The sequence below is a fragment of the Daphnia magna genome, linkage group LG10 (assembly GCF_020631705.1).
Source record: "Daphnia magna isolate NIES linkage group LG10, ASM2063170v1.1, whole genome shotgun sequence".
NCBI classification, from domain to species: Eukaryota; Metazoa; Arthropoda; class Branchiopoda; order Diplostraca; family Daphniidae; genus Daphnia; species Daphnia magna.
The window spans coordinates 100,593-127,146 of record NC_059191.1 but is presented as its reverse complement, the minus strand read 5'-3'; the positions used below and the strand labels follow the sequence as shown (position 1 = coordinate 127,146).

The window sequence follows — 26,554 nt, the reverse complement described above, 5'->3', positions numbered from 1 at the left end:
GATCCCCGAAAGCAAAGACATTGGACGCACTTCAACTCATTTGTTTGGTTTGTTTGTTTTTTCGTTTGCCTTTGACGTGTGCCAGCTCCTTGTTGATTACTCAAAGTCTATCGATGATTGCGTTAATCAAGCGTCTCTATGGGCGACATTGCATATAGTTTTGCGAAATGAACATGTAACGTAGACGTTCTAGTATATCGGCTGATGGATTGAAATGTGTGCGGCAAAGGTGAAATGATTTCAACTGATTCGCGCCACCGTGACGCATTCGCTGATGGCGTTGTGGTTGGTTTTTCTGCATAAAACCACGGCCAACTTAGGCGCCGTGGCATAAACCATAACGAGTGTTTATTCACGTAAGTCAACGTAAAGACGAGAGAGAGAGAGAGACACGAGGATGGATTGCTGGCTGTTTCTCTGTGTGTGTGTGTGTGTGGGGTGCTGTATAGTATAGGCCGTGTCGTCTATCCGGCGTCTATAAATGGATGGCCATAAAGAATGGTTTATCATTTTGCGAGGCTTTTCTGCGCGCTGCCTCTTCTATCTGCGTGTCTGCTTATATATGTGAGCAAGTTAAAGCCCTTGGCTGAATTATGGCCCATTTATAACAACTGAGAGAGGACAGAGGAAAGAGAAAGAGAGAGAGACGTGTCAGTTGCTATGTGGCGGCGGTTTCCTTTCATATAACAGACCCAACTCATTTTTATTTTTCCAGAGAGCCGAGTGCTGCTGGTGGTATAGTCTAGTAGTCGTATAGTCGTAGTAGTAGTAGTTGTACATGTGGCATATATAATAGAACGAAAGCCATTTATCTTTTCTTGGTTGAGCCGACACCACCCTGCGCGCTCCTCAACCCTCCCCCCGTCCCCCGTCCCCCGTCCCTTTATTTTCTTGTTTTTATCGCTGAACCATATCATAAATCAAAATGTTGAAAACTTGTTTTTCTTTTTTAAATGGGTTCTGCTGCTTCTGCTGCCCCGTGTGCAGCATCTACTTGACTGGCAAAGGAAAACCTTTTTTCATTTTCATTTTCATTTTCATTTTCTTTTTCTTTGGTTATTTATAATGAAATGACCTTTACTCGGTCATTGATCATTTCTCCGCTTCTCCGCTCTACCGCCAACAAGCTCAATCGATTTCTCAAGCATCATTTACTTTACTCTGTGGCCTTCGCCCCCTTTTTTCTTTCTCTCTTTTTCTAAACGTCCAGTCACTCGAATGTGTAAAACAGGACGACCCCCAGCCGTTCTACAGTCATCCCCTCACCTGCTGCATCATTTTTCTGTTTTTTTCTTTTTCCTTCTTCTTCTTATTATATTCCCCTGTAAAAAAAACACATTGCTGTTGACTTGTCAACAATAGAAGCAAACAACTATTCAACTTGACATCATCCATCTTGTTTTCCCTGTTTTGTTTTGTTTCGCTGTTGCAGTTGTTCTTCTTGTTCTGAGGGGTTCGGCCAGCACTCGATAAATGGATGTTTTCCCTGTTCTCTCTTTTGTGCTGTGTCCACCGTCTTTTGTGTTTAGCCTAGCTGTGAGAAGGCCTTTTCATATTTCCCACTAAAACCATTTGCTCCTGTGCACGTACACGTAGCGCCGTGATTGATGTTGATGTGCAACCCCAAATCCATCACTGGCCCTCTCTGCTGCATCGTCACGCAAAACGACTCGACTCTTGCTCGCTGAAAACGTCTATCAAAATCGAATGAGGCGATCACTTGACTCTGCAAAATAGAATTTAGAAAAAGCCTTAAAAAACCAAACAAAAAACAAAATAACTCTTAAGGGAGGGCGACGTCTCCATCGATCAATTGGCTGGATCAAAGTTATGATGCTGTGTGTCGTTGCCGCCTATCGAACACGGTGTGTATATTACATGTTTTATTGAAGAGACAGGACACAAACTACCCCATGACTTTTATCCGAGCCCCCCTCCTGCTCCTGTTGTTATTGAGAAATATAGCCTTCTTCCTCTCTCTCTCTCTCTTTGTATCTCTTTGTATCTCTATCTCTCTTGCTCAGTGTGTATAATGTCTCTCTCTCTCTCTCTCTCTCTTTCTCTCTATATGTCGAATGGGCGCAAAAAAAGGAAGGAAAAAAGAAGAAGAAGAAGAAGAACCTGATTATATAAATATACATTATATCGATGGCAGCTGGTTTTTTAATGAGCCAGATTTACGACTTTGTGTCTGTCTGCTGCACAGGGACCGGGACCGGAGCGCATTCTTTTTGGCTCTTGCCGCGTCTCGTTTTTTTGTTTTCTTTCTTTTTTCGCCGCTTCTTCGCCCGCCTTCTGTTATTATCTTGCCTCTCTTTCTATCGCCGCACTCGGTCCCTCGGTCCCTCTATAAATATAGTCCCCCCTTCCCTCCCCACTCCTCGTCTACTATACACTGACTGCTATACACGTCGAGTATGTGTCTATAGGAGAGGACGGCGTCGAGATATATTTATATCATCATATCTAATATATCTATCATAGAATAAGAGAGGCAGACAAGACAGAAACTGAGATAATATACAACAACAGCAGCCAACAGGGCACCAGCCCCATCAGTATAGGCCATTTGTTACATCTTCATATTATTGGCTCCGTGGGGCGAAGGAGCGCCACCATTTTGGCCGCCGCCTTCCTCCTCCGCACACAGACAACAGGCTCATCCATCTTTATCCTCATTTTCTTTTGGCCCCCCTTTTTTTCTGCCCGTGTGTCTTTGGGTGTCCTTTCGAAACGGTTTTCCATATTTCTTGTTCATTAAACGCACACGGAAAGAATAAACGCCAACCTACCTTTGTAGCTCGTGCAGTAGGCTACAACGTTGGCACTAAATGATTACGTCAAACGCAACGATTTTCATACGCAAACAAAAATGTGGCACCTTTTTACAGCGCCACTTCTTCCATTCCTATCGTTCCTTGAAAAATAAAAATAAAATAAAATAAAGCAGCTTTTTTATTTCTTTTGTGTGTCGCGCACGCCGAATGTCTTTACACCAATTTTCCTGTTGTGTCAAAAAACCTGCCTTCAAGCAAACGGAAAAATCAAACAAAAATCAGTCAGGTCTTTTAGCAGCTGTGTGTCACACATTCTTCTCCGATGGTCTTTTCTTGTGAAATGCATTTCCCAGAAAACGAGAGGCGAAACAACTGCGCGCGTCTCGCCAGTGTGAATTTGCGGGCCGGATAAAAGAAAATTTATTACACAGACGAACCCCAACCCCCTTCCGAAATATATATATACAGTATTTATAGCCGATGTGTGTGCTGTGCTAAGCGCGCGCGTTTATTCAAACGAAGCCGCTAGCCATAAAAAAAAAAAAAAAAATCCTATTATATGACCCTCTGTCTCTCTCTCTCTCTCTCTCTCTCTCTCTGACGACTGTATATAGGCTTTTGTGTATACGAGTGTATGCTTCTTCTTTGCCGCCTTCATGTTGCCAGCTCTTATCATCCATCCGCCGTTTACGGATTCTTAAAAAGAAGAATCTATATGTGTATATTGCGCATATAACAACACACATACACGAAATGCATTTTTTTTTTTCGTTTTGTTTTTGTATTTTGTTTTTAAAGTGCACCGGTTCAAGTGCCCGTTGCCTGTTGCCTGTTGCTTGTTTGCCGCTACGTATACACGGCACACACAAAATGGCTTAGTAATTAAATAGAGAATAGCCACGGCTCGTCTACGATCCACCGTTACTGGGAAAATCATTGACCAACACATGACAAATGCGCGCGTAACGTTCGAGCTTGTTCAAGATGAAAACCATCCCAGTCCAGGCTATAAAGAGCAGGGGCAACAATCGCTTCTGGCTGATGATGGGACGCACACAAAGTCATTTACACGCACGTGACCTCCGCTAGAAGCGCAATACATCACGCCGGAAAAGTCTCCGTGTTTACTGCTTTTTCTACCCCCCTTTATTTTTTAATGACAGGTTTTCCTTTCATTTATTACACGACTATTCGTTTCGCCTCCTTTTGTCTATACCAGTTGCCGCGTATACACACACCTCACGTTCGTTTCTTTTCTTCGCAGTCGTTTTCGGGCTCCTTTTTGTTTTTATGGCCAAGCTTATTTCCCGCAGTTAAAAAGGAAGAAAAAGGGAACAAGAAGAGCCTAAACAAAAAAAAAAAAAAAAACGATCCAACAGCGCAACTGTATATATATAACTTGAAGGTGAGCAGCAGCAGCAGCAGCAGCAACTCAAGTTTGAAACAACGAGCTTTATGTACGCTATTTTCTTTATTGCCATGCATTTTTAAGAAAAGAAACCCAACGATGCACTGCTCCTTGAAAATGATAATCTCACGGTATTTAAAGTGTTTAACGGTAGGGAATGTGTTACGGATACTATTTTATATTTATGCTGCTATTTCTAAAGCTGATGGGCCCAACTGTTTTTGTCTGCCTCACCATTTCCTTGCGTTACGCGTTCAACATACAGGTTTGGCTCTTGCTTTACTTATTTATGGCTAGTAACTAGTGATAAAGCTACATGTTTGGTTTTTCTAAATTATTTTCCTTGCGTTTTGACCGTTTTTTAAAAGCTTCCAACCTGTAAACGCCATCTGTGATCTACTTAAGCAGTGTGTCATAGGCGTTACTTCCATCGCTATCGCTAGATGGATTTGACGCGCGCTGTATTTCATCTCTTGTAAATAGTGGAGAAGAAAATGACACGTGTACATCGTTTAAAATGAGCTGTGATGAGTGTAAGTTCTGGAAGTTTTAGATCTAATGGTAATCTGTATTACAAATTAGACATCACCTTACCAGGTAAAAGCATTAGCAGTCGTATCTTCAAGCTTTGTGTGTAATGACGAATGAAGTATGCTTCTTCGAAGAGAAATACATGTTTATTTGTATGGCCCAATTCTGTCGAATCTAGATTATTGGCGTGCACTGTAGACTGAGATTACATGTACATTTTTGTACCATTAGGTAGACATGACCAATGAGTGCTGTATCCCCAACTGCAGCAATGGGCAAAAGGGCAGTCCAGTAAAGCATACATTGTTCTGGGTTCCTAAAGATTGTCACCAGCGGAAGAAATGGGAAAACATCATCCCGAGAAAAGGCCAGTTGAAACAAACACACAGAGTGTGCGCCCTACACTTCCACGATCAAGATGTTATTAAGGGGAAAACGGTCATCATCAATGGCAAACAAGATTTCTACCCATGCCACCCTATGCAATGGAAATTAAGAGAAGGTGCAATTCCAAGAATATTCCCTGGTAAATACTTTTGAAAGAAAACCACCTAAATGATTGCAAGTTGCAGCTGCGTAGAAACTTTATTCTTGTCCTCAAAACAGTGTCAACATTCGACTACATCTCGCAGTCTTCTCCGAGATATCATAATATTCCGACGAAATCTCCTTCACCTGCAACGCCGCAAAGCGCTGGTAAAACAGTGTTTAGTTGCATGTCCTATTTATCATAACATCAAGTGTGGTTTGTATAGGGCGTAGGTCTACTCGTTCCACTGTGGAAGATGACGCCGGTAGTTCAAAACGAATAAGAATTTATTCGTATGACTTTGAAAGTAACTTGGCCGGCCGACTGCCGGAATATGAAGACTCTGATCCAGAAACTAGTGGGTCCTCGTTTTCTTCCGAATATTCCGATTGGACAGCCGAAACTTCAGAAGGACTTTGGGCAACTATTCCGTCGAAACGTTCTAGGAAAGGGCTGCCTCATTCTGTTCTCTCAAATAGTGATTTGAACCTTATGGTTCCAGAGATATTGCGACCCTCTGATATGAGGACTCCGGTAGTTCCGTGCAGAGCCCCATACTATCCTCAAATGGGGGACGAGGTTATTTATTTTAGACAAGGTTTGTTTGTGTGTCCCCCCTTTTTTTTTTTTTTTTTTTTTTTTTATTATCTTCTTCCAACAAATTAAACATTTTTCATTGCTTGAATGATGTGTTTTCACAGGTCACGAACTTTACGCCGATGCCGTCAATCAGAAAAAGCTTTTCGATCTTCATTCTTCTCTTCCTTGGGCCAATGAACAAGAGGTGGTCAAAATCATCGGCATCAAGTACGACATTAAGCCACCCAATAGACTTTATTGCTTAAAGGTTAGCTCAACTAAATGCAACGTTTATAGCCTTCAATTACATTTGGTTCTTGTGTGATTAGTTCCAGCTGCTCGGAAATGGATCAGGACAAGAAACAAAGTCAGAAATGCTAACTGGTGCATCTTTTACCGTAAAATATCATCATGTCGACGGAGTGCCGGATTTCTTGGTTCTAAAGCAACATTATGATTCAGCCATGGTACGCAATTGGCAGCCCGGTGACCGATTCCACTGCATCAAAAAGGATTCGTGGCGCGAAGGTCAGGTAGAGAAACGCGAACCATTTAGCGCCCATTGTCCGAATTCAACATTCCTCTGCTACTGCATCAGGTCACTTGCCTTTTATTATATATACAGTATATATATATTTGTTTTGTTGTTTTCTTTTTTGAAAAACGTTCAATAGAAATTAACAGCGCGTATTAAATTTGAATCTTTCAAGATGGGAAAATGGCGAAGTTGAACGATTGAGCCCGTGGGATTTACACGAAATAAGAAAGAAACCAAGAGGCAGGCCCAAGTCCGTCACCAAGGGCATTGTGCCTAATGAGGATGCCAGCGTTTTGTACAAACCGCAAATTGAAGATTGGCCACCAGAAGGTGACCGTGACTGTGAATGCGATCGTATCTCGGCCGGAATAAGCAAAATTATGAACCTGTCCGCAGCCAAACATTTCGCTGCCCCAGTCGACCTTGATCATTACCCCTTATACGTCTTTGTCATTAAATACCCTCCCATGGATCTCTCGACTATAAAAGCTCGACTGGACAATCGATTTTATCGGCGTCTCACAGCTGTCCAGTACGACGTTCGCACCATCTGCTCCAACGCCTTTAAATTTAACGAACCCAAATCGGACATAGTGCGCAACGCTTCCATTGTGGCAGATTTATGTTTGGAGATGATTCGGAATCGGGATTCTGCTGACGTCATTACAGCCGTCTATCAGCAGCTCGTTGAAAAATACACAACCCGAAATGAAGAAGTAGTCGTCGAAAGTGCCATAGTCGCTAACGATGAATATCCGAACCATGGCGAAACACCGGCTCCCATCGTGTGTTCCAAGAATCGCGTTGACTCGCATTCCAACTTGGACGAATACGTTTCACATGAAAAGAGGACATCCAAAACGCAAGTATAGACTTGAATGAATCGTTTTTCGAACTAGTGCTTCTCATTCTTTAAATGGTTTTTTTTTGTCTCATTCTAGGAGAACAAAATGTCACCGTCCATATCAAGGGAGGAAGGAGTGCAAGTCATGCCTAGTTCGATAGAGGGAACTCAGTCTAGCGCCTCCAGTCCTTCAGCCAAGAACAAACCGAATTCTACAGAAAATTCCAACACTTCTGCATCCTGTTCCGCATTTCCGCGGATTTCTTGCGCTTGTGCGATCGATGTCTCTCCAGAAGATAAGACCCAATTTTTGAATGAAAAACAACAGTTAGACCTCGATATTGATAACCGTTTCCGGACACTAATGACGACTATAGAACCCGAATTGCGCAAAGAAAAGAAGCTACTGGCGGAACAAAAGCAAAAAATTATCACCCTTCGTGCCGCGCTGTCACAACAACGTCATGAGGAGACGAACAGATCAGACAATCAGTGGCCTGAAATAATAAAACTGGCGCGTCTAATAGAGGAAAGAGAGAAGATTCACGGCCAAGTAGTGCTTCATGAAAACCAAAAGCTAACGCAGGAGATGGCTTTTTTGGAGCAACAAATCAATGCCAAAAAACTTCAAATGGAGCTGAATTTGCTCGACGTTGATTTAAATCCACAGCAATTTCGGTCGGTCGAAAAAAAGCTGCAAGACAGCAAACAGCAAGCAAGGCAGATGGAATTGAATTTAAAACCAGCCAGCGACGAGCTGTCACGACTGGAAGAAAAGGAAAAGGATTTCGACCATCAAATTTCTGAACTGAAATCTAGCATCAACAATCTGTTGGCTACCATGGAAGTTATGGCAAGCTCAATACAAAACCAAATAGCGAACTTGGATACGAAGAAGAAGGATATTGTTTGCAACCTCAAAGAACGCATTAACGCCAGTAGGATGGTGGAATTGAAATTAATCAAACTCTCTTATCAGGAAGCTATTACCGTTAGCCAAAAAAAAGCGGAAGGAAAACTCAACAAATTGGACCGACTCGTCGACGGTCTTCTGGAACTCAATGATGCCATAGCGTGAACCTTTAAAGATATGTATCTCGTGTTGATTCTACCTCGTTAGGATTTAAACCTATTTTATATTTTAAAAACTAGTGCAACTCCCCCATTTCCGGATGATTTTTGGTGCTGACCATCGTTTTTCTGTCAGTTGCCGCCTTTTTGTTTTCATTACTTGATTCAAATAGTTTTTTTTTTTTTTTTTGAAAATGAAGAATTTTTGATTGTACTCCGTAATTTGATTTCCCATGTTCGCACAAACTACTTATTTTACACAATGAACAAGGAGCACAACTTCGCGATACACAGCTTAACACTTACTGATACTCTTGTGGAAACGAACTACAGATGGCACTGCCATTGTATCAACAAAGCAGACAGATCCACAACATCTGAACATCGTCCTTCGTGCTAAATATAGATAATTAGAGATATCAGTATTATCAAGAAATACTAGATAGTGCTGAAATGGGTCGTTCGTGTGACATGGTTGGATGTACAAATTCAAATTATAAAACTAAAGCAATAAGCTATCACAGCCTACCGTCAGACGAACTATTAAGAGGGAAATGGTTAGATGCCATCAATGGTAATGGAGGATTTCGACAGTCGAAAACAAGAAAGAAAATACACAACTGCGATAACACGTATGTATGTGGGGACCATTTCTCAGATGATTGCTACATTTCAACATCGAAACAAAAACATCTGAAACCAACAGCTATTCCAACATTCCCACCTATCGAGAAAAGAGGCTGTAACAAAAAAAACAAATCAGGTAAGAGCATTTGATATAGTTTTTCAAAAACTATCTTTTAACAATTAATTTGTAGAGGATCCTGCAGAAGATGACACCCATCAGATAAGAGTGAATCAAATGCAATTTCAAAGGACACATGAGCTATCTGAAGAAGATTCACCCAAAGTCAAGCAAACAGTGAACTCAAAATCAAAGGTATAAAAACCACATTTTTGAATGATCAAGAGCTAATCTTTGAGTTATGCTTCAGATGAAAAAAGTAACCGTCAACAAATCCAAGAAGAGTAAATCTCCAATCTTGTCAGGAGATTTATCTGCTGATATTCTCCTACAGTATAGAGGAAACAGCATCATTACTCATCTAAGTCATAATGATGGAGTGGTATGACTTCATTTCTATTTGAACTTAAGATATCAAAATCATCCACAAACTTTAATCTTTTCAGCCTATTATGCAGCCATTTACATCTGCCACAACCCAGCCAATTGAGATTTCTAGCAATGAAGGGGAGTCTGTCGCCACACTTGAACAGCTGGAGAGTGACATCAGCAATGGCTACAGAACACTAGAAACAATTGAATTTTATTTACAGCAGCTTTTTCAAGAAAAGCAAGAATTGGAACACGAAGAGGCATTGGTGCGTTTGTTTGACCTAAAGGAAGAGATCCACAGCCAGCTTGTTCATAGGAAAAAAGAACAATTGACAAAAGAAATGGCGTGGACGGAAGAACAGGAATCTGTTTATGATCTACAAAGGAATTTGGTAGATGATGATAAAAATGCAGAACATTTAAGGGAAATGGAAAAAATTCTGGCTGAAAGAGAAGAAGAAATCAGACGATTGAGACAGTCAACAAGTGATGAGATCTGCACTCTAGAAGAGAAACTAAAAAATGTTGAACGTCGAATCTCTGAATTTAAAGAAAATAGAATATCCAAGTTAGAAGAACTGCTAAGTCAGGAATCAATCTTGCAATTAAAAAAGAAGGACCACATTGAAGATCTCAAGCAAAAAATTGATGCGTCTAAAGTACTCGAAATTAAGTTAATCCAACTTAAAGCCAGGGAACGATTAAGCAGATTAGATCGCCTAACTTTATAGTGCCCATTCTGACAAGATAGATGCCAGTGTCTGCAGTTGATTCAAAACTTGGGCCTATTTTGCATTGATGCACATAAAAAAAAAAAAAAAAGTTTTGCACCAAAACTGGAAGAATTAAAAACTTCTAATATACAAATTTTAAACAATGGCGATACATAAAATGTGTTTTTTATTAGTATTTTTTAAATAATTGTTTCAGTTGTCATCAGTTGTCGCGCCAGTATCTTCTGGTAGTAAGCCGGGTCTTAGGTAATCGCATCGGGCCTGAGCCCAAGATTTGCAATAGCTATCGAAGAGACAAAGAAATGATTACAAATATATTTGACATTTTTTTATGTATTATAATTCATTAATCATATTAGTTTCATATAATTCATTCCTTGCGGCGGAGTCAATAGACAAGCAAAATCCACCACATTTCTCTCTTTTCCCTAAACGGCGCTACAGTCGTATTAAAAGCAGACTAATTGAGTTTGCCTGCAACCTTTGCAATTTGCATGAAAGTATGAAAGGCTCACAGTACTGGCTACGTTCAAATCTAATCTGACATTCGGAAGCTATCAAGTACCAAAACTCTGAACAGAGAAGCTTTTCAATCCCAGACTGTTGAAATTGTTTTTAAGAGGATTTTTAAATAGCCTTAAATATTTTCCAATAGATGGGTTGGCTTCCGGAAGCCGGCAACCCTTTAAATCGAATTGTTCCATTACGCGGTTTCATGCACAGAGGAGAACATTAAATGCGCGGGATTGGTCAACAAAGAAAATTGTAACCGCATGGGGCCGATTTACAGAATAGAACAAGCAAGTACTCGCACAAACCATAAAGCTGTAAAAATCTGAAAGTTGTTGAAGTAATCTGAGGAGATAGATCAAAACAAATTGATCTATCATTAAAGATGAATGGGGAGGAGAACAATATACATCCAGCTTTTTTTGCATTTGTGGAAAAGGCACTGGCTTCTGGTAAATTGATCCATGTTGTATGCATATCTATAGTATTGATTTGTAACACTTTTTTTTTCCTGTTGTTCATCCAAGAATTTGAGGGTGGACCTGTTGAATTGATTAAGGTTGCTTCCAGAGCCGACTTTGTTCACCCTCATACCGGGCATTATTTCACATTCCGTCTTCCATTTTCTGGAAAATGTGTTGATTGGGAATTACTTTTTGATCCTGAAAACCCAGCCAGACCTCCTGATTTTCTTTGTGTGGAAGACATAAACTGCGATCCTGAAATCTACTGCCAAACAGTACAGTTTTGGGATTCAGGACAGTCTGATTGTTTAATTGAACTGTTGCATCAGTTAAAGCAGATCTACAAAATATATCAAGTAAGACACAAACAACTCATTCTGTCTGAAGTGTGTTGCTGCAAAAACTATAAGAAATTTTTCGTTCAGGTCTCTCAAATAATGACTTTTTCAAAGTCAGCTGAAATCTATCAATCATTGGTGAATGCTGGTGTAACAGAGGAAAATATTGAAGCATGCTACCTCCCCGAAGAAAGAAAATTAAATTTTTTAATAAAGTTGAATACCAGCAATGAGGGGTTACCGAAAGCAAAAGAACTTGGCAGCAGTCTTTTTTATGCTGGTCTACTGTATTCTCTGGGTATGGATGGTAAAATTCTAACCCATTCACTAATTATATCCCCCTATCTTGGACATATTCTTGGCTCCTATTTGGAGCAGTTGCATCTAACCTTCTCAGCCAGCCAAACTGTTGATGTTAACGTTCTGCACGAGTTCAATGCCACATTAGATCGAGTTCTGAATAAGATTAGACAGAAGCATAGAAGGGGCCGTGAAATTGTCTCTGCCTTACTTGGCCTTTATCCAAGCAACGTTGTCTTCTACGACGAGGACTTGTATTCTCAGGTTACTCTACTCTTCAAGTGGGACAATGCTCGTTATGTTGCACATCTTGAAAGTCTGGAACTTGAAGGCGAAACGAAACTTTGTCTGTTTGCCATTGACTGTCCCGTCAAAACCAGTAAAGACGAGAACGTTCCGTATACAGAAACAGAGACAGTTACCCTCATGCATAAGCCATCGTCTCCTGGGTTTTCTAAGCATCTCTACAAAACGCTGAGTTCAAAAATTAGACTGTTTATCAACAGAGCCAAAAAACACGTTTCATCAACTTGATCTGTTCAGTGTAAACTGATACAATCGGTAACCATTCTAATATTTGTTCAACAGCTCCTTCAATACAAATAATTCCTTTTCCTATTCTAGATTATTTATCAATGAATAACCCCGGAGGCTTTTTTTTTTTCTATTTTTTGTTGTTGGTGCAATTAGCTTCGTGGAAGATACGCCTTCGTTGTTTAGGAACGACTGGACACATCGCCCATAGACGAATGCAAAGAAATATTGCAATCGTTATCGCAAAACATTGCAGTCCTTCTTGTTGTCCTGTCAAATATTTGACTGCCCCAATCCTTGAAACTAAAACAACACGCGACGCGTAAAATCGATTGAGGTAGTGTGTGTGGAGATGTGCGGACGACGTTACCCAGGTAAAATTGATCCAACAACGCTTGCAACCCGAGCATTCATCTCAAATGAGTTTGCCTTCATGGCCAATGTCGAAATCAAATTCTGTGCAAATTTAGTTAAAGAATGGCAGCAAAGCCGGGAGGATTGGATGTCATCTTAGGCGGGGAAGCGTCCCAAGCCCCGGCTGACGTCCGACTCGAATTCCTCTCCCATGTCATTCAAAAATCTCTACGTCTAAAGGCTGATCGTTGGATCAAAGTGTTGACTGTTGAAGAATACCGCAAGATCATTCAAGATTTTCTTGACAATGCGGAGCCGCCACTTATTATCTTCACTCAGAGTGGACCAGGAATTTTGGCCGTCAGCAATGCACCACTCAACAGCCCGCAACATCCTGCAGTGACACTTACCACAGGAGGTGGAAGTTCAGCTGCTCGTATGAAATCGCTTTATTTTCTGAAGAAACGAGCTGAGCCCGTCAACCGAGAGGACCCACGTAGTTCCCTTCTATTTGGCGATCTGGCCCCACATCCGCTGGATCAAGTTCTCACCTTTCTGGACGATGTATTCAAATGTTGTACTAAAACAGAAGTTGCTGTTAATTGCAAATGAATTTGTTTTCCCCACAGGTTGTGGCCCCAGTGTTAGATCAAACATCTAAAGGAAGAAAAGAGAATCAAAGTTCGCAGTCACCTTGGCCATCTGCTGTCTCAATGGAATTGGAACGTCAGGCTCGAAACATCCGCGGAACGGTCAATCGGGCTCGAGGTCTTCTTGATGGTAAAACCGTTTTGTACTGGCCGTGGACTGGGGCCTTAAGGTAAGAAAAAGAAATCCAAATCAAATCCGAGGTAATTTGCCTAAATATCGAATAACGTTCATTAGAACCGAGTTACCTAGCCGGATGGAAATGGAAAGCTGCGTTCAGCAGTGGACGACTCAGCTGACACCTTTGTTAGAGGCGGAAGAGCGAGGCATAAGTGAACGCTCATCTCTTAATGAAGAAGTCTTGTATTGGCGCAACCGCAGCCAAGATTTAGAAAATATATTTGAACAGTTAAAGGAGGGAGTTGTCCGTCAGATGGCTGCAACTCTAGAAGAAATTGGCAGCGCCCAGTCGGCCACTTTCAAAATGTTATTGCGAAGATTGATTGCTGCACTTGCCGAGGCCCAAGAGATATCGCTTCATTTGAAACCCATCATTAAGCCTCTTGAAAACTTGGAAGCGGCTGACGTGACCGAAATGGCGCAACCTCTGCGGATTCTGCTGCATACGGCCTCTCTAGTCTGGTGCACCTGCGCGTATTTTCGTCAGCCCATCAAGCTGGCCAATTTGCTCCGTCAAGTGGGTAACGCTTTGATTGACCGCTGTCGCATCTTTCTCGATTCGCGCTCCATTTTCACCTGGGAAATAGAAGAAGCCATGGAGAAGACTGCAGCTGCCCGCACTATCTTCGGCCATTTGCGCCAATTTTACAACGAAGAAAGGGAGAACATTCCCAACCTAACCAACCGTCTACGCGAAGCAAAACGCTGCACACTAACACTGAGTCGATCGGAAGCCAAGGAACTGTGGAATCCACCCACGCAGATCGTTTTTGAAAAAGTGGCAATCTTTGAGAAGCGCCTGGTGACCATCGTCAAAATCTTTCAATTGATTCAAGAATTCTCACGACTCAGCCGAGTTGAATTGAGCGCCATGGGTGGACGTAGTTTAACAGCTCAGGTGCAGAATATTTGCAACCAGTTTTGTGACATTAAAGCACCAGTCGTCAGTGGCCAGTTTGGCGATTGTATGGATCCAGACAACCATCAGTTTGAAACGGTGGCTATCGAGTTCCAACGCTCAGTCATTACCCTGGAAGAGAAAATGATTTCCATTGCTAGTAACGCTCTTACCGATGCCACGACGCCTTTGAATGCGTACCGCGTCATCCAACTGTTGGGCAGTTTTCTCGATCGACCGGCTATGTTGCAAAAAGTCCGGGAAAGTTATCCTCGTATAGTAGCACTCGCCATGCAGGAAATTTCTACGTGCTCCGATTATCTCAAAAGTTTGCCGAATGCCGTGGAGTCGATCGATTTGGTGAGCTCCGTCCGTCAGATTCAGCAAATTAGTAAACGAGCTCGTGGACATATGGCCGCCTGTAACAGTCTCGGAATCGAAAGTGACGTTGTTGGTATGAAAAACCTAGAGGAGAAGCACAGGCTTTTTGAGGATGCCGCCCAGAGTAAAATGAATCAACATCTGGAGCTGTGGACGGCCCGCATGAATCGCATCGCCATCCATCGACCACTTTTAACTGTCACCGAGGGAGGCAGCGGACGTGTCCAGAGCGGAGCGGAAGGTGCCATGGCCCGTATGGTTACCGAATGTCGCCAATTGCAGCAGATCTTAGATGCTCCAACTGTGCCGCCCAGCTGGCAGGCCTGGACAGCCATTTACGGTGCCCTCAAGACCAAGATGAAGTTGGTCGATATCATTGTCAGTTGCTGCAGCAGCATCGAATCGTCTTTGACACCGTCAACGCGTCGTCTGCTCGAACCACGTCTGCTTGCCATCAAAGTAGACATTGTAGGGAAAATTCATAGCCCGACGTGGACGTGGGGCAGTCAAGACACGACAGTGACGGATGAATTACGAACAATGGCAGAGATGACGCTGCGGCTACACCAGGCAATGAAAAAGTTTTCTTCTGTCGCTGAAATTGTCCAATCGATAGCCAACGGTTGGTCAAAGACACCGATAGTCGAGTTCCAAGAAGGAATGTTGCCATCTGGAGAACAGTTGGTTGAACTATTTAACAAGAAAAATGGCGAATACGCCGCAATCTCGAAGAAGATTGGATTGATTGTAGGCGAAGCCCAGCAAATGATGCCAGATCTGCCACCGACGGATTGGGTCACTTATCTGGAGATGATTGACGGCATCATATTGGAAGGCTTACTTAAAGCAATCACCTACACGTATCACCATTTCATTGAGATGAGTAACAAGGGTAACTTGTACGAGCTTCAGTTAAACATAACCACCGAAGGAATCAGCTTCCAGCCACCGCTGACATCGGCCGCAAGTGACGGGACAGATACTCCAGTTGGATCAACAGGCATCATGCAACAATTCAATATTTTAATGGCGGGTGTTGCTAAAATTTCCAGTTCGATGATTCCTCTCAGCAAAGAAATTCAATTTCAGTCCAGCGTGGACACTAACGCGTCAGTTATAGCTCTTCAACAAGAACTGAATACTACAGTGTCGAACGCTGTGATGGGCGTGTCCGAAGCAGTCCATTCGCTGGAACAGTATTCGTTCCTATGGAACACGGACCCCAACGTTTATTTGCACAACTTTTTGCACCACAGTTGTCTGCTGGGCGAATACATCCATGACAATGCCCCGTCCAGCCCTGCAACTCTGACGCACTTTAGACAACAACTGCACCAACTAAGCGAGTGGAAAACCGTTACCTCTGACTGCATCAAAGACCTGGAGAAAGTAGGCAAAAGTTGCAAACTGAAACTCAACGTCAAACCGGCTCTCCTGGTAATTCAATTCGCAGTTTAAGGTTCCGTTCATTTGTAATGTTGCATCTCGTTTTAAAAGAGCATAAAAAATATCATGCGATCGTGGCGAGTTCTTTTATTGGAACACGTCACGAACTACGTCATGGATAGCGTCGTGGATCTCGAGACATTCTTGCAGGAGGCCGAAGAAGGTTTGGTCTGGCGTACGGGAGAAAATGAAAATGGAGACGCACACAATGGTCGCGAAGCTTTGCTACGTATGATGGGTCATTTGGCTGAAGTGCGTTCCAGACAGTCGGGCACCGATGCCCTCTTTGCTCCGCTACAAGAGGTGAGTTCAAATGTTTCTTGCATACAGCAAACCCTCTCCATAATACGCAAGTGATTCCGTTCGTTAGGCGGCCACGTTACTCAGAGAATCAGAAAATGAACTGTCAGAGGAGATTCTGCTGAAACTGAAGCATCTGCCGGAAAGATGGGAAGACATTAAGGAATCGGCGTGTGTGGCGAAGCAACAAGTTGCATCATTGCAAGCCAATGAAATCGCAGCTGTTCGCAAAAAATTGGGTTCTTTTGAATTGAGACAGCTTCAATTCAGAGATGAATTCCATCGACAAGACTTTTTCCGGTAAATCTGTTGGCAGTCGTAATTCTCTTAATTTTTCATTGTTTTTATTCGTTTGTTATTGGTAAGATTTTCTTGCGAAGATCCTTACAAGACGCTCGACCACATCCATCATCGCATCTGCGCCATGGAGAAATATTTAGAAGAATTGTCCAATTGGGCTGCATTGTTTGAAGTGCCCGTGTCCGAATTCAGAGGCCTGAAAAATTGTCGACGCGAGACTGTTATGATCAAGCAGCTGTGGGACTATTCCTATGTTATCAGATCAAGTGTCGATAATTGGAAGACGACACACTGGAAGGAAATTGATGTTGAGAGAATGGAAATCGAGTGCAAACATTTCGCGAAAAACATTCGTGGTCTAGACAAAGAAATGAGAGCTTGGGATGCCTATATTGGACTCGACGCTTCCGTCAGAGATCTTCTGACTTCCCTAAAGGTCAGTTGAAAATGAGTTTTACATATTCTAGGTCATTTAACAATCGAATGGTTTATTAGGCTATTTCTGAGTTACAAAATCCAGCAGTGCGAGAACGTCATTGGACCCAACTTATTGAAGCTACGAAACGTAAAACTTTCCTCAGGTGAGCAATCAGCTGTTCTTTCCAATAGTATCGAATTTTTTAATAATTTTTTTTTCCTTTTTTTTTCTTTGGGTATCCAGAGACAACTTTACCGTCAGTCTAGTTACTGGAGTTGATACTACGCTGGCCGATTTACTGGCGTTGGATCTACACCGTTACGAAGATGAAGTGAGATCAGTAGTCGATCGAGCCGTCCGCGAAGTGTCGATGGAGAAAACTTTACGTGAACTTGAGGCTACCTGGGCCACCCTAGAGTTGGGTAAAGAGGAACACGCCCGAACAGGACTGACTCTGTTGAAAGCATCAGATGAGTTGATCGCAACTCTCGAAGACAATCAGGTGAAATCTAATCACCTCATTCATTTTAAAATCTTTTCGAAATGTGGTCGTAATTTTGAAATGGGTTGGATGATGATGGCAGGTCCAATTGCAAACGCTGGCCAGTTCCAAGTACGTTGCCCATTTGATGACGGATGTTTTAGACTGGCAGCGACGTTTAGGGCTTGCGGATCAAGTGCTGGCCTTGTGGTGTGAAGTGCAGCGTTCCTGGTCTCATTTGGAGTCCATCTTTGCTGGTTCAGGCACAGACGACATTCGTCAGCAATTACCCGACGATTCTAATCGTTTTGATGAAACAAACGCTAATTTTAAAGAGCTGCTCGGTCATTTGCTATTGAAACCCAACGTCATAAGTGTGGCTACGCGTCCCAACGTCCTTAACGATCTACACCGCATCGATTCTCAATTGCAACTCTGCGAAAAAGCCCTGGCTCAATATCTCGAATCGAAGCGCGTTGACTTCCCGCGGTTTTATTTTGTCTCTACGGCTGATTTACTCGACATCCTTTCTAACGGCAATAGTCCGCAGTTGATTCAAAGGCATCTCACAAAGTTATTTGATGCTGTGGCTCGCATTAAACTGGAACCCATCGCAAACAATCAGAAAGATGGCAAGGCAATTGAAATGTTAATCCCGTGAAACCTCTCTTACGATCCCTTTTGTGCAGGACCGTATCAGGCAGTGGGACTTTGGTCGAAAGATGGGGAATACGTTCCTCTTTGTAAACCAGTCCAGTGCGTTGGCCAAGTAGAAGGTTGGTTGAATGCATTGGCCGACTCCATGCGCGTCTCCTTGCGTCTTCTTCTGCAAGAAGCGGTGGCCATTCTTGAAGAAAAAACTAAAGACGCCTGGATATGGGACTTTCCAGCCCAAGTCACACTGACAGCGTCTCAGATTGCCTGGAACGCGGAAGTCAGCGCAGCTTTTCAAAGATTAGAAGAAGGTTATGAAAATTCGATGAAAGATCTTCACAGAAAGCAGGTCTATTTTTGAATCCATTTAGTTCAGTGGGAATCAGTTCAAAAACACTCATTTTCTTTTCGTTGCCAATGCCATCATAGATTGTCCAACTGAATTCACTCGTTGGTCTGTTGGGTACTGATCTCAGTCCAAACGACAGGCAGAAAGTCATGACCCTCTGTACTATTGATGTTCACTCGCGAGATGTTGTGGCCCGTCTCGTCCAACATAAAGTTGAAAGCAGCCAGGCATTTGCTTGGCAATCGCAGCTTCGCCACAGGTGATCCGTTTTTTCATAAAACAAATTACATTTCAAATTCTAAACAGGTTTTCATCATTCTCCGCCCACTAGATGGAATTACACGGAAAAGGATTGTTTTGTTAACATTTGCGACGCCCAGTTTCGTTATTGGTAACTACAACTATGAAACCATCTGAGTTTCAATACCCCTTTTTTTTCTAATTTTGAAATTTTGAAATTTTGAATGAAAAGGTACGAATATCTAGGCAATACCCCACGACTTGTAGTGACGCCCTTGACGGACCGCTGTTACATCACATTGACTCAGAGTTTACATCTAACAATGGGAGGAGCACCTGCCGGTCCTGCTGGCACAGGCAAAACAGAAACAACCAAAGATCTTGGACGAGCCCTTGGAATGCTGGTCTACGTTTTCAATTGCTCCGAGCAAATGGACTACAAAACGTGTGGCAACATTTACAAAGGACTAGCACAGACAGGAGCATGGGGATGCTTCGACGAGTTCAATCGTATCTCTGTTGAAGTCCTTTCTGTCGTGGCGGTTCAGATTCGTTCCATCTTGGACGCTCTACGCCAGCACAGAGAGCGGTTCTTCATGATGGAAGAAGAAATTCAACTGCAACCTACTGTACAATTTAAATTATACTCTTACTACTACTTATCAAATGCATTCCAATAACGAATCAATGTTGCTCTTTAAAACGTAGGTCGGCATGTTTGTCACGATGAATCCTGGCTATGCCGGACGAACAGAGTTACCGGAGAATTTAAAGTCACTCTTCCGACCTTGCGCCATGATCGTGCCAGATTCTGACCTCATTTGCGAGATCATGTTGGTCGCCGAGGGTTTTCTGGAAGCCCGCACCCTTGCTCGCAAATTGGTTACTCTCTATTACTCACTGTGTTGCCGATTGTTATCCAAACAGGATCACTATGATTGGGGATTGAGAGCCATCAAGTCTGTCCTTGTATTGGCTGGAACCTCCAAACGTAACAACTCGATTCACAACCTAAGCGAAGAGCAGTTACTACTAGGTACTCGTCAATCAATGACCTCAGCTTGAGCTTGTTTTTTATTTGAGCGGTGCATTATTTCGTGACAGGTGCTCTTCGCGATGCCAATTTACCCCGTTTGGTGTCTGATGATGTGCCTGTCTTTTTGGCTCTACTGGGCGATCTTTTCCCCTCGGTTGAACTCAATCGGATCGCGGATGCCACGATGGAAAGGACCATCCGACAAGCAGCCCTCGATTTGAAACTACAGCCAGAAGATATTTTCGTGACGCGAGTCGTCCAGTTACACGAACTTCTACAAGTTCGTCATTCGGTTTTTGTGCTGGGAAGAGCAGGTACAGGCAAAACTCAAGTGTGGCGCACACTTTTGCGAACATACGCCCTGATGAGGTTGCGGCCTGTCTGCGTTGACATTGATCCTAAAGTATAAAGGGGTGCCCTTTAAGAAATCAAGCTTAACCCGAAATAAATCTTGACTTGTTCTTCAGGCAGTGACATCCGATGAGCTTTTTGGCTTTGTCAATCCAACGACGAGAGAATGGCGAGATGGACTTTTGTCGTCCATTCTTCGGGAGCAGGCCGCACAAAGCGCCAACAAACCACACGCTGGACCTAAATGGATCGTGCTCGACGGCGACATCGATCCTGGGTACAAGATTTCTTTTTAATCAGTAAGTTGCGCAAAATCCATAAAATTTTGCGGATTAGATGGATCGAATCGCTCAACACATTGATGGACGATAACAAAATCCTGACTTTGGCCAGCAACGAACGAATTGCTTTGACTCCGCAAATGCGATTACTGTTTGAAATTTCTCATCTGAAATGCGCCACTCCGTCGTCAGTTTCCCGTGCTGGTATTGTCCACTTGAACGTTCAAGATCTTGGTTGGACTCCCTACATCACGAGTTGGATCGAATCGCGGACCGAGGGTTCTGGCAACGATGAAGAACCGGGTCCGTTGGAGGATATCGATTTACCTGGCGGAACTCTTCACCAGGGCGAAAGACAATACTTGACCATTTTGATGGACAAATATATCCCCAGCTGTCTGGAAGTCATCCGTACCCGTTTCAAGACCATCCTGCCCATACCGGAGATCTGCCACCTGCAAATGCTGTGCCGTTTGTTGGATTGTTTACTCACTCCAGCCATTATGACGTCAGAAAACCCGCGAGAGCTGTTTGAACTCTATTTCGTCTTTGCCTGCGTCTGGGCATTCGGATCGGCCTTGCCAGGCGATGCCAATTGCAACCAGCGGGCCGATTTCAGCGCGTGGTGGGTCAGCGAATTCAAAGCCGTTCGATTCCCCATCGCGTTCGGCTGTCCTACTGTTTTCGATTTCTGCATCGACACGGATCTGCAAACGTTGGTTCCGTGGACGGAGAGAGTACCGAAATTCGATCCCGATCCCGATCTACCGATTTACACGACGCTGGTTCCAACCGCCCAGTCCACTTGTCTCCGATATTTCCTCGACTTGCTGATGCGAGCCGGCCAGCCCATTCTACTGGTTGGAGCCTCAGGCTGTGGCAAAACATCGCTGGTGGAAGAAGCCCTGGGTTGTCTTTCGGAAGAGTACATCACCCGCGCCGTGCCCATGCACTATTACATGACATCTGAGATGTTGCAAGGCGTGTTGGAGAATTCGTTGGAAAAGAAAGCCGGAAGGAGTTATGGGCCACCAGGAAACAAGCACATTATTTACTTCTTAGATGATTTCAATGCGCCGCATATGGATATCTATGGGACGGCCCAAGCTCACACTCTCTTACGACAACACCTCAGCTACGGTCACTGGTGAGTTGCAAGTTCCATTCGCTGCTGAATGGACTTTTTAAAAACAAATATTCTATTGATTGCATAGGTACGACCGTATCAAATTAGTTCCAAAAGAGATCAAGAATGTGCAGTACATTGCTTGCATGAACCCGACGGCCGGAACGTTCACCATCGACTCGCGTCTTCATCGCCATTTCCTGACATTTGCCGTCAGCACACCGAGCAATGAAACTCAGGAGTTGATGTTCGGCTCGTGGCTCCAACGTCACTTTGGCAACCCGGTGCAGCGATTCGCCCCCAATCTATTGAATCTGGTTCCGGCTTTGGTTGTGGCGTCCATGACGCTCCATCAACGACTCTGTTTGATTTTTCAAGCGACAGCCAACAAATTCCTCTACGGATTCAATTTACGCGATCTATCAGCCCTCTTCAAAGGGTTGCTTCTCAGTACTCCCGAAACTGTACAGACCAGCTTGTCGCTTGTCCGCCTTTGGGCTCACGAAGCTCATCGAGTTTATGGCGACCGACTCAACGACGATAAGGATGCAGACATGTTTAAGAAAGCTTTGGTGGACACGGTCAAGAAATGTTTCGATCGACAGTCAGCCTCTGATCAAGCGCTAGAGTCTTGTTGTGCTGCCCTTGCCGATGTGGATGAAGCCAGTGTTATGCGGACGCCTCTGCTCTTTTGCCATTTCTCCCGTGGACTAGGCGACGCCAAGTACGGAGAAGCCGAAGGCTACGCGTCACTCAATGGCATTCTTCATCAAGCTCTTGCGGCCTACAATGAACTCAACCCCGCCATGGAGCTCGTCCTCTTTGAAGATGCCATTTCGCACGTGTGCCGCATCAATCGCATTCTCGAATTGCCGAGGGGACACGCGCTGCTCGTCGGTGTCGGCGGAAGCGGAAAGCAGAGTTTGGCACGACTAGCCGCTTCCGTCGCCGGGTACGATGTGACGCAATTGCAAATTCGGCCCGGTTACGGAATTCCTGAATTGCGGACTGATTTGTCCGCTCTTTGCCTTAAAGCCGGACTTAAAAAATTGCCGACCGTCTTGTTAGTCACGGATGCCCAATTGGTGGACGAAACTCTGCTGGGTCCTATCCATGACTTTTTAGCCGCTGGAGAAATCCCGGGCCTGTTTTCCGACGACGAAATAGACAACGTCGTCCAAGCCGTTCGAAATGAAGTGAAAGCGCTCGGCTTGATGGACTCGAGAGATTTGTGTTGGCGCTTCTTCCTGGAACAAGTGCGACGCCATTTGCACATTATTCTTTGCTGTTCGCCCGTCGGCTCAACGCTGCGTTTGAGGACGCAACGATTTCCCGCTCTATTGGCCAGCATGGCCATCGATTGCTTTTTACCATGGCCACACGAAGCTCTGCTTTCAGTCTCCCATAAATATCTCTCTAGCATTACGGTTCCGGTGAGTGCGAATTATGTTTCTTTTAACTCGAATGGGGGCGTACATTACCAGTAGAATTGATTGTCTAGTTGCCGGATGGATTCGTCGATTCCGCTTCCCAATTCATGGCGTTTGTTCACTCGAGTGTCAGTGACACTTGTCGTTCTATGCTGCAAACGGAGGGACGCTACGCCTACACAACGCCTAAATCATTTCTGGAACAGTTGCAGTTGTTTGTCCGTCTCCTCGAACGGCAAACTTCTTTGCTGCAGGCCAAAATTGGGCGACTGGAGAATGGATTGGATCGTTTGAGGGTGGCCGCTTTGCAAGTTGACGATTTAAAAGAAGTCCTGGCCGTTCAAGAAGTTGAATTACTGAAGAAAACGGAAGAAGCTGATCGTCTCATCAACGTGGTACGCATCGAAACTGAAAAGGTCAGCAAAGAAAAGTTGCTGGCCGATGCCGAAGAGAAACGCGTGGCGGCCATGGCCATCGAAGTAGCTCAAAGGCAACGTGAATGCGAGGAAGATTTGGTTAGAGCCGAGCCAGCGTTAGTGGCTGCTCAAGAAGCGCTCAACACCCTCAATAAAGCTAATCTCACTGAGCTCAAGTCGTTCAGTTCGCCTCCGCTCGCTGTTACTAATGTTACGGCAGCCGTTCTAGTCCTTCTATCACCACTAGGTAAAAATAAATTTGTTTTCCATTTTTTTTTTTTTCTATAATTCGGATCCCTACTAATAAGAAACGAAAACGTAGGCAAAATTCCAAAAGATCGATCGTGGAGGTCATCGAAGATAATGATGGGAAGAGTTGACCAGTTTCTCGATTCGCTAATCAATTACGACAAGGAACACATCCATCCAGATGTCATTCGGGCTATTCATCCTTACCTGGACAATCCCGAGTTTGATCCTGAATTCATCTCATCTAAATCGTCGGCCGCAGCGGGTCTTTGTTCCTGGGTCATCAACATTATTCTCTTTTACGAAGTGTACTGTAACGTCGAGCCGAAACGTCGCGCTCTCGAAGCAGCCGATGCTGAACTGGTTGCCGCGCAAGAGAAGGAAGCCGCAATCAAAGCCAAAGTGCGAACATTGGAGGCCACGTTGGAGCAACTGACTGCCGAATTCGAAAGAGCCAATGCCGAAAAGAGAGAATGCCAAGAAGAAGCTGAACATACGAATCGCACCTTGGTGCAAGCCAATCGGCTGATTCACGGACTGGCCTCTGAGAAGATTCGCTGGTTCCAAGCCGTGGAATTTCTTCGTCGCAACGAATTGACGATGGCCGGTGACGTCCTGCTGACCACAGCCTTCGTCTCCTACGCTGGCGTTTTCCCGAAACGCTACCGAACTCACCTGCTGACGAAAGCCTGGATTCCGTTTCTCAATGGGCTTGCAACCAAGCCGGTCTTGTTGTCCGAAAGTTTCGACCCCGTCAACCTTTTGGCAGACGCCGCGCAAATCGCTACGTGGAACAACGAAGGACTTCCAGCTGACCGCATGTCCATTGAAAATGCCGGAATTTTAACAACGTGCGAGCGTTGGCCGTTGTTAATTGATCCTCAGTTACAAGGACTAAAGTGGATTAAAGGCCATTACGGAGAACGGCTCCAAATCACTTCCCTGGGACTGAAAGGCTTCCACGAAATGTTGGAGCGTTGCCTAAGAGAAGGCAAGGTGCTTCTCATTGAAAACGTCAACGAAGAGCTCGATTCGTCGCTGGATCCCTTGATGAGCCGCCAGTTTGTCAAGAAAGGCAAAGCCATCAAAATTGACGGCAAGGAAGTGGATCTGCACCCTGAATTCCGATTGATAATTCATTCTAAACTTGCCAATCCCCATTTCCGACCTGAGCTGCAAGCCCAGGCCACATTATTAAACTTCACCGTCACTCGTGACGGGCTGGAAGAACAACTTTTGGCTGAAGTGGTGCGAGCCGAGAGACCCGATTTGGAGAATTCTCGGGCCGAATTAGTCAAGCAAGAAAACGATTTCAAAATCGCTTTAAAAGCTCTTGAAGATGATCTTTTACTTCGTTTGTCCAAAGCTCAAGGTGCCTTCTTGGCTGATTCGCAACTGGTAGATTCTCTGGAACAGACCAAAGCGACCGCAAATGACATAACCCAACGAGCGGCTGAAGCGGCTCAAACGGCTCAGGCCGTCAATGAATTCCGCGAGCTCTATCGGCCAGCAGCTTCTCGTGCGTCGCTTCTTTTCTTCATCATCGGCGATCTCCGTCAATTAAATCCGATTTACCAGTTTTCATTGAAATCTTTCATTGGCGTTTTTCAACGGTGAGAATTTCGTTTGTTGTCTCGGTGTCAATTAAGGATTCATCAATTTGGGTTCTTTAGGGCACTGGCAAAAGCAACGCCTTCCTCAGACGTGGCCGTAAGAGTCAATTACCTGGTCGATTCAATCACCTACGCTCTGTTCCAATACGTGGCTAGGGGACTGTTTGAACAGGATCGGTTGGTTTATACTGTACAGCAGACTTTCCAGATTTTAATTGCTTCGGGCGATGTGGATCCGGTCGACGTGGATTTCTTCCTCCGCTTTCCGGTAGTTTCCGGTCTTAATGTTTCCGGTAGTCCCGTCGATTACCTCACCCCGGCCACCTGGAGCGTAGTCAAAAGTATGAGCCAATTTGTTAGAATTTTGAAGCCCTCAGTGGAAAAACTCTTGACGAAATCGATAGGTTTGTCGTCGACGGACGAGTTCCGGCACTTGGATCGAGACATTGAGTCATCCTCGAAAAGATGGCGCAAAATTATCGAGTCTGAATTCCCTGAACGAGAACGACTTCCACAGGACTGGAAAACACGATCAGCTCTGCAGCGCCTCTGCGTATTAAGAGCCCTGAGACCGGACCGGCTGTCTCACGCTTTGCGTCTCTTTATTGAAGAAAAGTTGGGATCGCGCTACGTCGAATCCCTCACCGTCGAACTGTCACAATGCGTGGCCGAAATGTCGCCTACCACTCCCCTGTGTTTTATCCTTTCCACTGGAGTGAACCCTCTACTCGAAGTCGAACAAATCGCCAGGAAGATGGGTCGTACTGCCGATAATGGACTCCTCCATCTCGTCAGTTTGGGACAAGGTCAAGAAGGCAATGCAGAGAATGTATTAAAGAAATCGTCCGAACACGGCCATTGGGTCATTCTCCAGGTAACCCGAGTGACGTTCTCAACTGCTAGTCTGGGTGCATTATTCTTTTGATGGTTTTTTTTTGGGGGGGGTTTTAGAATATACATCTAGTGAAGAAATGGTTGCCGACATTGGAACGTCTCCTTGAACGCTTCGGCGTCAACGCTCATCCAGAGTACAGAGTTTTTCTTAGCGTCCAACCGCCTACCACGAAATCAGCAAGCGTCGTTCCCCAAGTACGTCGTAAAACTTAAATGTTTCTGTTTTTTTTATTTC

General features: G+C 44.2%; 4 protein-coding genes across 9 annotated transcripts in view; all 4 read left to right on the top strand.

The window, feature by feature from the left end:
- Positions 1 to 8,582, top strand: part of LOC116931893 (zinc finger protein 503) — a 49,360-nt gene extending 40,778 nt beyond the window's left edge. For 2 of the 5 annotated variants that reach the window (XM_032939552.2, XM_045180487.1), the window contains exons 4-10: positions 4,948 to 5,242; positions 5,323 to 5,412; positions 5,472 to 5,843; positions 5,947 to 6,092; positions 6,154 to 6,422; positions 6,535 to 7,228; positions 7,304 to 8,582. In XM_032939552.2, coding sequence (XP_032795443.2) covers positions 4,948 to 5,242; positions 5,323 to 5,412; positions 5,472 to 5,843; positions 5,947 to 6,092; positions 6,154 to 6,422; positions 6,535 to 7,228; positions 7,304 to 8,284 — 2,847 coding nt within the window. In that variant the 3' untranslated portion in view covers positions 8,285 to 8,582. Of the gene's footprint in view, positions 1 to 4,576; positions 4,783 to 4,947; positions 5,243 to 5,322; positions 5,413 to 5,471; positions 5,844 to 5,946; positions 6,093 to 6,153; positions 6,423 to 6,534; positions 7,229 to 7,303 lie in introns of those variants that run through there. The other 3 variants (XM_045180488.1, XM_045180489.1, XM_045180486.1) reach the window with 3 other exon arrangements.
- A 4-nt stretch (positions 8,583 to 8,586) lies between these two features.
- LOC116931896 lies at positions 8,587 to 10,273 on the top strand. Its single transcript, XM_032939558.2, has 4 exons — positions 8,587 to 9,040; positions 9,096 to 9,217; positions 9,273 to 9,404; positions 9,469 to 10,273. The coding sequence occupies exons 1-4, from the start codon at positions 8,731 to 8,733 to the stop codon at positions 10,123 to 10,125; spliced, it is 1,221 nt and encodes a 406-aa protein (XP_032795449.2). The 5' UTR covers positions 8,587 to 8,730; the 3' UTR covers positions 10,126 to 10,273.
- A 317-nt stretch (positions 10,274 to 10,590) lies between these two features.
- Positions 10,591 to 12,497, top strand: LOC116931899 (BRISC and BRCA1-A complex member 2). Of its 2 annotated transcripts, XM_032939568.2 has the most exons (4): positions 10,591 to 11,090; positions 11,166 to 11,458; positions 11,528 to 12,301; positions 12,365 to 12,497. In XM_032939568.2, the coding sequence occupies exons 1-3, from the start codon at positions 11,024 to 11,026 to the stop codon at positions 12,272 to 12,274; spliced, it is 1,107 nt and encodes a 368-aa protein (XP_032795459.2). In that variant the 5' UTR covers positions 10,591 to 11,023; the 3' UTR covers positions 12,275 to 12,301; positions 12,365 to 12,497. The 2 variants fall into 2 exon arrangements, with proteins under 2 accessions (XP_032795459.2, XP_032795458.2); XM_032939567.2 differs by lacking the exon at positions 12,365 to 12,497 and having other exon boundaries at positions 11,528 to 12,358.
- Positions 12,498 to 12,509: 12 nt separating this feature from the next.
- The window catches only part of LOC116931892 (dynein beta chain, ciliary), a 43,292-nt gene continuing 29,247 nt past the window's right edge, over positions 12,510 to 26,554 (top strand). Inside the window, exons 1-24 of the mRNA XM_045180479.1 lie at positions 12,510 to 12,648; positions 12,745 to 13,192; positions 13,258 to 13,448; positions 13,514 to 16,172; positions 16,233 to 16,484; positions 16,552 to 16,781; positions 16,848 to 17,217; positions 17,277 to 17,362; positions 17,443 to 17,701; positions 17,784 to 18,312; positions 18,370 to 18,683; positions 18,764 to 18,942; positions 19,015 to 19,074; positions 19,156 to 19,552; positions 19,632 to 19,959; positions 20,028 to 20,362; positions 20,427 to 20,587; positions 20,647 to 21,738; positions 21,806 to 23,150; positions 23,219 to 23,810; positions 23,886 to 25,425; positions 25,486 to 25,766; positions 25,830 to 26,299; positions 26,377 to 26,514. Coding sequence (XP_045036414.1) covers positions 12,752 to 13,192; positions 13,258 to 13,448; positions 13,514 to 16,172; positions 16,233 to 16,484; positions 16,552 to 16,781; positions 16,848 to 17,217; positions 17,277 to 17,362; positions 17,443 to 17,701; positions 17,784 to 18,312; positions 18,370 to 18,683; positions 18,764 to 18,942; positions 19,015 to 19,074; positions 19,156 to 19,552; positions 19,632 to 19,959; positions 20,028 to 20,362; positions 20,427 to 20,587; positions 20,647 to 21,738; positions 21,806 to 23,150; positions 23,219 to 23,810; positions 23,886 to 25,425; positions 25,486 to 25,766; positions 25,830 to 26,299; positions 26,377 to 26,514 — 12,249 coding nt within the window. The 5' untranslated portion in view covers positions 12,510 to 12,648; positions 12,745 to 12,751. The remainder of the gene's footprint in view (positions 12,649 to 12,744; positions 13,193 to 13,257; positions 13,449 to 13,513; positions 16,173 to 16,232; positions 16,485 to 16,551; positions 16,782 to 16,847; positions 17,218 to 17,276; positions 17,363 to 17,442; positions 17,702 to 17,783; positions 18,313 to 18,369; positions 18,684 to 18,763; positions 18,943 to 19,014; positions 19,075 to 19,155; positions 19,553 to 19,631; positions 19,960 to 20,027; positions 20,363 to 20,426; positions 20,588 to 20,646; positions 21,739 to 21,805; positions 23,151 to 23,218; positions 23,811 to 23,885; positions 25,426 to 25,485; positions 25,767 to 25,829; positions 26,300 to 26,376; positions 26,515 to 26,554) is intronic.

Bases quoted from the DNA above. Each gene is read 5' to 3' on its own strand.
- LOC116931896 (XM_032939558.2), top strand. From the start codon at position 8,731: ATGGGTCGTTCGTGTGACATGGTTGGATGTACAAATTCAAATTATAAA. The intron at 9,041-9,095 runs GTAAGAGCATTT...ATTAATTTGTAG, and splicing joins TAACAAAAAAAACAAATCAG to AGGATCCTGCAGAAGATGAC. The intron at 9,405-9,468 runs GTATGACTTCAT...TAATCTTTTCAG, and splicing joins TAAGTCATAATGATGGAGTG to CCTATTATGCAGCCATTTAC.
- LOC116931899 (XM_032939568.2), top strand. From the start codon at position 11,024: ATGAATGGGGAGGAGAACAATATACATCCAGCTTTTTTTGCATTTGTG. The intron at 11,091-11,165 runs GTAAATTGATCC...TGTTCATCCAAG, and splicing joins GGAAAAGGCACTGGCTTCTG to AATTTGAGGGTGGACCTGTT. The intron at 11,459-11,527 runs GTAAGACACAAA...TTTTTCGTTCAG, and splicing joins AGATCTACAAAATATATCAA to GTCTCTCAAATAATGACTTT.